The sequence below is a fragment of the Mastomys coucha genome, unplaced genomic scaffold (assembly GCF_008632895.1).
Source record: "Mastomys coucha isolate ucsf_1 unplaced genomic scaffold, UCSF_Mcou_1 pScaffold16, whole genome shotgun sequence".
NCBI classification, from domain to species: domain Eukaryota; kingdom Metazoa; phylum Chordata; class Mammalia; order Rodentia; family Muridae; genus Mastomys; species Mastomys coucha.
The window spans coordinates 43,300,570-43,308,305 of NW_022196898.1; the positions used below are offsets into that span (position 1 = coordinate 43,300,570).

Here is a 7,736-nt window from a genome sequence, read left to right on the forward strand (position 1 = left end):
ACTCAGAAATCCGCCTGCCTCTGCCTCCCAAGTGCTGGGATTAAAGGCGTGCACCACCAATGCCCAGCCTCAATAATAATTCTTATGATGCTTGTAGAAGGCTAGTAGGATAGCTCATCAGGTCTAAGGTTTTGCTACCAGACCTGATGACCTCAATCTGATTCCTAGGACTCACACAATGGAAGGAAAACACCAGTTCCTTCAAGATGTCCTCTAATTTCTTTTCTTTTCTTTTTGGTTTTTCGAGACAGGGTCTCTCTGTGTATCCCTGGCTGTCCTGGAACTCACTCTGTAGACCAGGCTGGCCTTGAACTCAGAGATCCAGCTGCCTCTGCCTCCCAAGTACTGGGTTTAAAGGCATGCGCCACTACCGCCTGGCTTCTAATTTCTAACATACGCACAGCATACATGCTTCTCTCCCTAATAAGTAAGTGAAAAAAAAAAAAGCAATGTTCATTGACTCTAGGAACTTCAGAGCTAAATAAAATCTTATATATTTTTGTTTGTTTGTTTGTTTGTTTGTTTGAGGGGTCAAAAGAGGGTCCTATTATGTAACCTTAGCTAGCCTGGAACTCACTAAATGAGACTGATCCCAAATTTATGGCAGTCTTCCCTCTTAACTGCTGCTTGAGTGCTGAGATTAAAAGTGTGATCCACTATGTCCAAAACAAACTACAAACTAAAAAATTACGTAGTTAATATTTTGGACCCCACTTACAGGAGGATTTTTTTGGGAGGGTGGGGGGGGGGGTTCGAGACTGGGTTTTTCTGTGTAGCCCTGGCTGTCCTGGAACTCACTCTGTAGACCAGGCTGGCCTCGAACTCAGAAATCAGTCTGCCTCTGCCTCCTAAGTGCTGGGACTAAAGGTGTGCGCCACCACAGCCCAGCTTATATGAGTTTTATTGTGGCATGTAATAAAGTTTTGTGAAATGTCTTTTCTAGGTTGAACAGTTAGTCAGTAAAACATCTGAACTTGATGTGTCTGAAAGCAAAACAAGAAGCGGAAAAGTCTTCCAGAGTAAAATGGTAAATAATTTTGTAACTACCCCTTCATGTGTGTATTTCTTTTTTTGTGATTTGGTTTTGAGACAGGGTCTCTCTGTCTCTCTGTCTGTCTGTCTGTCTGTCTGTCTGTCTGTCTGTCTGTCTGTCTCTCTCTCTCTCTCTCTCTCCCTCCCTCTCCCTTTCTCTCCTCTCCTCTTCTCCCCTCCCCTCCCCTCCACCTCCCTTCTCCTCTCCCTCCCTCCACTCCTTTATTTATAGCCCTGGATATTCTGGAACTCACTGTCAATGTGAGGATGTTAGGTCCTCTGAAATAGAGTTACAGACAGTTGTGATCTGCCATGTATTATTGGAAATTAAATCTGGATCCTTTGGAAGAGCAAAGCTCTTAACAATTGATTCATCTCTCCAACCCAATATTTTCAAGAATTTCTTAAATAGCTATTGTGTGTCAGGTACATACTGGGAAACAGACAGACAGACAGACAGAACACACACATTTAGATAGATAGATACATAGATACATAGATCTATCAATCACATTGTTCTGGAACCTAACTAAACATGTGGTAACTGGATGGAAACAGTGATATAAGGTCATTATAGAAGTCGTACTAGATTACATGAAGGTGCGAAGGAAAGAATGGAAATTTTAGTCAAGATACATTAGAATGGAGAATCTGAATAAAGTTCTAAGAAATATTATCTAGAGTCCTAAGGATATTTTCTAGGATACTAGAAAAATCCACCTTCTATTTTGAAAATTGATTATCTTTTGGCATTACGAATTGATCTTTTGTAGATATCTTATGTAAAATAAAAGAGCAAAAAAAAAAGTTTTTGCTTCCTTAACTAACTTTACTGAATAAAAGTTCATATTTGATTTGATTTTTTTTAAAGATTTATTTATTGTTGTACATTGTAGCTAACTTCTGACACACACCAGAAGAGAGTGTCAGATCCCATTACAGATGGTTGTGAGCCACCATGTGGTTGCTGGGATTTGAACTCAGGACCTCTGGAAGAGTAGTCAGTACTCTTAACCACTGAGCCGTCTTGCCAGCCTCTGACTTGATTTTTCAAGACAAGCTCTCAGATGACACAAACTGGTGTTGAAGTCACTATATAGCTGAGAGTGGCCTTAAATTCTTGCTCCTTCCATTTCTGCCTTCAGTGTACAGTGTCTATAGCTGCATATTCCATGTCTAGCTCATATTTTATTTTAGATCTTTAAGTTACTCTTAAAGATTTAGGAGTGAAGAAGAAATTTCTATATAAAGTATATGTGAAGTTAGGAAAGGAAGAGCTTACTTTGTCAGTGCTATGCTAGAACATAGCTTTCTAAGGTCTTATTCAGTGAAATCACAATGAAGCTTGAAATTGGACATTAGGAATATTCACAGCATGGAAATTAACAAATGCCTCAGGAATTCTCCCATGGAGCTGATTGTAAAGTATCTCAGAATAACTGTAAAAACATCTCCTGGAGTAGCAGTGATAATACTGCCTTGTTTATGTGTCTTTTGCTTCCCCACATCCCAGTAGGAAATTAGAACTAGCAAAAGGCAATATTCAAGCTACTATGCTGATGAAAGCAAGAATCAAAGATGTAAGTGGGGGATAGTGGACACATTTGTTAATTCCAGCGCTTGAAAAGTGGATGTAGAAGACAGCTATGAGTTTGAGGCCAATTTGGACTACATGGTGAATTTCTGGCCAGCATGAACTACAGGGTAAAACTCTACTAAAATGGGTGGGGGAGAGAGAAGATACACAAATTCAAAATGTCTAGAATTTTTACTTCTAGCAGCAAAATGTTCTTTCTAGCTAGCTTCAACTTAGGATGAATATCTTTCAAAAAGATTTTTAAGACAGTATCTTTCTATGTAGATACAAATTTGACATGTAGCCCAGGCTAGCTGAACATTTATAATCTTTTCCCGTATGCTTCCTGAGTGCTGAGATTACAGGTGTCTGCCACCATCCTGATATATCTTTTCTTATGCTTGAAATTGCTTTAGGATAAATAAATCTCATTTTTTAAGACAAAATCTCACTGGGTAGCACAATGTTGTAGACCAGACTGCTTTCAACCTCATAAAGATCCACCTGTCTCTGTTTCCTTAGTACCAGGATTAAAAGTATGCACTAGTATGCCTGCCAATAAAACTATTTATAAAAATTTCCCTTGTAACGTACCACTAAAATGCTTTGAGAATATACTAATATTTTGCATATTTTTAATTTTTAAAAATTTCATTTATACATGTATGTGTGTGGATACACATGTGCCATGGTATGCATGTAGAAGTTAGGAGAGGACTTAAAGTATTCAATTCTTTCTATCATGTGAGTGCTGGAAGTCAAACTCTGGATATCATGCTTGGCAAGAACTTTTAACCAATGAGTTATCTTGCTGGACCAAGTTGGAAACTTTTAACATCAGCTCATAGGAAGAGTATTTCTGATGTTCTAAATAAGGCATAATTATGGTGTTAGAAGGGCAAGAAATAAAAATACTCAATAATATTGAGGATATTTGAGGGACTAGAGAGATGGCTCACTGGTTTAAGAGTTGTTTGCTGCCGGGCAGTGGTGGCACACGCCTTTAATCCCAGCACTTGGGAGGCAGAGGCAGGCAGATTTCTGAGTTCGAGGCCAGCCTGGTCTACAGAGTGAGTTCCAGGACAGCCAGGGCTACACAGAGAAATCCTGTCTCAAAAAAAACAAACAAAAAAAAAGAGTTGTTTGCTGTTCCTCCAGAGGACCCGAGTTCAGTTTCCAACATCTATGGGTGGCTCATAACTGTCTGATACCTGAACATACATGGCATACACATATGCACATGAATAAAAATTTTAAATTAAATTTAAAAGAAGATTTCAGCTATTCCCTGTTGGGAATCCAGGACCTTACACATGTAAAACAATGAGCCATACCTCCAACTGAAAAGGCAATTTCAAGCATAAGAAAAGATGTATCAGGATAATGCCAAACACCTATAATCTCAGCACTCAGGAAGCATAGGGGAAAAGATTATAAATGTTCAGCCAGCTTGGGCTACATGTTAAGTTTGTGTCTACATAGTAAGACACTGTCTCAAAAATCTTTTTGAAGAACTTCTGTTAAATAATGTAAAGCAGCCGGGCAGTGGTGGCGCACACCTTTAGTCCTAGCACTTGGGAGGTAGAGGCAAGGGGATTTCTGAGTTCAAGACCAGCCTGGACTACAGAATGAGTTCCAGGACAGGCAGGGCTACACTGAAAAACCCTGTCTAGAAAAAAAAATGAAAAAAATAAAATAAATAACTTAAAGCAAAAAAAAAGTCCTTTTAGAGGAAGTAATATGACAATAATTTTCTATATTATAGTACTTAATAACTATGTATATGGTATTAATCATTATCAAGAAGTAAAAAAAATGTCTACCAACAGATAATTGGGCAAAAATATTATAGCCATACAGTAGAATTATTCAGCCATAAGATGAATAAAACATAAATACACATACAACAACCAATTGAAAGAAGCCAAACCACAGAGAATGTAAACCATGATTCTGTTCATATTAAAGTCAGAATTTGAGGCTGGATGTCATGGCATATATGCCTTTAGTCCCAGTACTAAAGAGGCAGAGGCAGAGGCTGGAGAGATGGCTCAGTGGTAAAGAACACTGACTACTCTTCTGAAAGATCCTGAGTTCAATTCCCAGCTATCACATGGTGGCTCACAACCTTCTGGAATGGGGTCTGATGCACTCTTCTGGTGTGTATCTGAAGACAGCTACAGAGTACTCATATAAAGATAAATAAATAAATAAAAGGGGGCAGAGTCAGGCAGATCTCTGTGAGTTTCAGGACATCCAGGACTATCCTGAAGACAGACTGTGTCTTAAAATACAAAGAAACAATGTCAGATTTTGGAAAGTGATTAAAACAGAAAACATTGGGAATGGCAAGAGATTGGGGGATAGGAGATTGGTAGCTAAAGAAGATGGGGCTTCTATAAGGCTTCCAGAGTAATGAAAGTATTCTAATACTGAGCATAGTGATAAACTATAAAACTCTGAATACACTTAAAATTACTAAACTGTATATTTAAAGTAGATAAATTATGTAGCATCTGAATTATGTGTCAGTGTAACTTTTTAACTTCATATACTAGCATGAGGCTAAAAAGTCAATTGTTGCCTGTTCTTTGAGAAATAATGAAATAGTAATTTTCTATCTTTGTGAAGGTAAATGGAAGTCAACAAGGACAAACTTCTAAAGAAAATCGGAAGAGAAGTCTTCGTCAATCTGGGAAAACAGTAAGTCTAATGATACTGTAATGGATTAAATAAAATGGCAAATATCCGAGTGCCATCACTGTATATTAAGATAACAACTTTGATATTCCTGAACATACCTCAAAGCTCTGATACTCAAAACATCCATTCAAATATCTGAGGCTTCAGGGTGTGATAGCTCCTTCCTGTAATCCTAGTTCTTGGGTGACTAAAGCAGAAGAATTACCAAGAGTTCACGTTCATCCTGACCTACATAGCAATTTACAATTTAGCTTGATCTATAGTGTGAGACACTGTCTCAAAAAATATATACTTTCTAAATGTAAGTAGCTACTGTCCGTTCCATAAGCAAATCAGTTATTAGAAGAATTTATAAAATGAAAATCTGTATCAGGAAAAATATAAGTAGAATGATACACTGACCTAAGAACATTCAGGACATTCTACATAATTGAACAAACTCTCTGGAGACCAAAACTAAGAGAAAAAACAAAGTTGCCATATCCACATGTTTCCTCAGTTATACTTTCTTCTAGTATCTCAGGAGAAAGAAAACTTCTTACCTGGACACTATAGTTGCTTTATATTCGAACAATTACATTACTAAATCAGATAATATTTGTCATTTTTAAAAGTACTTATATTTTACTAGGATTTGAATATTATTAGACAATTGAAGGGCTGGGGTGTTGGTAGTAGTATTTGTGAGGCCCTGGATTTGATTCTCCAAACAAAAAGAATTTATAGACAATTAAAAATCATAAAACTGAAACAATGAGATGTTTAAAAAAGAACCTAAATTCTATAGGTAGGTATTTATTGTTCTTTTGATTTAAAAACAGGCCTATGTAGCCCAGGTTGTCCTTGAACTCTCCAGGAAGCCTTAATATGATACTGAACTCTCAGTCTTCCTTCCTCTGCCTCCTGAATTGTGGGAATATAGGTATGCACCACCACACCCAGTTGATGAAGAGCTCTGGGAATAGAACCCAAAGCTTCCTATATATTGGGCAAGCATTCTGCTGACTGAGATACATCCCTAACTGGCATTTAAAAACAAACAAATGAACAAACAAAACCTTTATTGCACTTATTTATTTATGCATTCATCCATTCATTCTGCATATGTATGTGTATTCACTTTCCACAGTACCCATGCAGGAAGTTGCTTTCCTTCTCCTTCCATGTAGATTCTAGGGATAAGAGTTAGGTCTTGGGCTCAGCAGGTAAGAGCACTGACTGCTCTTCCAAAGGTCCTGAGTTCGGATCCCAGCAACCACATGGTGGCTCACAACCACCCATAATGAGATCTGACACCCTCTTCTGGTGCGTCTGAAGACAGTTACAGTGTATTACACCAGAGCTAGCTGGGGCCAGAGTGAGTGGGGCCATCCTGAGTTCAATTCCCAGCAGCCACATGATGGCTCACTGCCATCTGTACAGCTACAGTGTACTCATACACATAAAATAAATAAATAAACCTTAAAAAAAAAAAAGAGTTACGTCTTCATGCTTAATGGCAAGTGCCTTTACCTACAAAGTAATTTCACCAGCTTCTCAGTTATTTTATTTTATGTAGATGGTTATTTCACCTGTATATATGGATATACACCACATCCATCAGATCTCCTGGAACTGGAGTTACAAGCAGTTGTGAACTACCATGTGGATGTTAAAAATCAAAGCTGACCCAATCTACATCCAGTGCTTTTTAACCATTGAGCCATCTGTCCACATCCCCTGCCAGTCAATATTTTCAGTATATATTATTTAAGAAGGAAATAGAACAGGATGAAATACTGAATATACTCCTGAATTTTTCAGCAGTTGAGAAGATAAAGCAGAAGGATCACTATGAGTTTGGGGCCAGTTTAGATTTCATAACTTTACAATCTATTAAGATGTTAGATTTCTTTCATTTCCCCAGCTTTTAAAAAGATTTATATGTGTAGGCATTTTGCCTCGATGTGTGGCAAAACACACACTGCATGCATGCATGGGGCCTGTAGAAGTCAGAAGAGCATGCCAAATGCCCTAGAACTGAAGTTATGGATTCTTATGAGCTACCATATGGGTGCTGGGAACTGAAGTACTCTTAACCAGTGAATATCTTTCTAGCATCCCAAAGATTTTTTTTTATAAATCATATACGTTTTGCCAGGTGTAGTGGTCCATCCTTGCCTTTAATTCCTGAACTCAGTAAGCAGAGGCAGAATTCTGTGATCCTGAGGCCAGCCCTGTCCTCATATCAAGTCTTAATCAGTCAGGGATACATAGTGAGACACTGGGTTTTTTGTTTGTTTGTTTGTTTAAAAAGGATGACAGAATATGATGGCAAATACCTTTAATCTTAGCACTCAGGTGGCAAAGACAGCTGGATATCTGTTGACCAGTGTGGTCAATATTCCAGAACAGCCAGGGCAATATAGAGAGACACTGTCTCAAA

The 7,736-nt window shown here is 38.0% G+C and overlaps 1 protein-coding gene across 3 annotated transcripts in view; it reads left to right on the forward strand.

The window, feature by feature from the left end:
- Hormad1 (HORMA domain containing 1) overlaps window positions 1-7,736 on the forward strand; it is a 63,018-nt gene that overhangs the window by 21,178 nt on the left and 34,104 nt on the right. For all 3 annotated transcript variants that reach the window (XR_004119709.1, XM_031374827.1, XM_031374828.1), the window contains 2 exons: window positions 944-1,027; window positions 5,240-5,311. Coding sequence is in view for 2 of the 3 variants with exons in the window: in XM_031374827.1 (XP_031230687.1) it covers window positions 944-1,027; window positions 5,240-5,311 (156 nt within the window). In the remaining variant the exon portion in view is untranslated. The remainder of the gene's footprint in view (window positions 1-943; window positions 1,028-5,239; window positions 5,312-7,736) is intronic.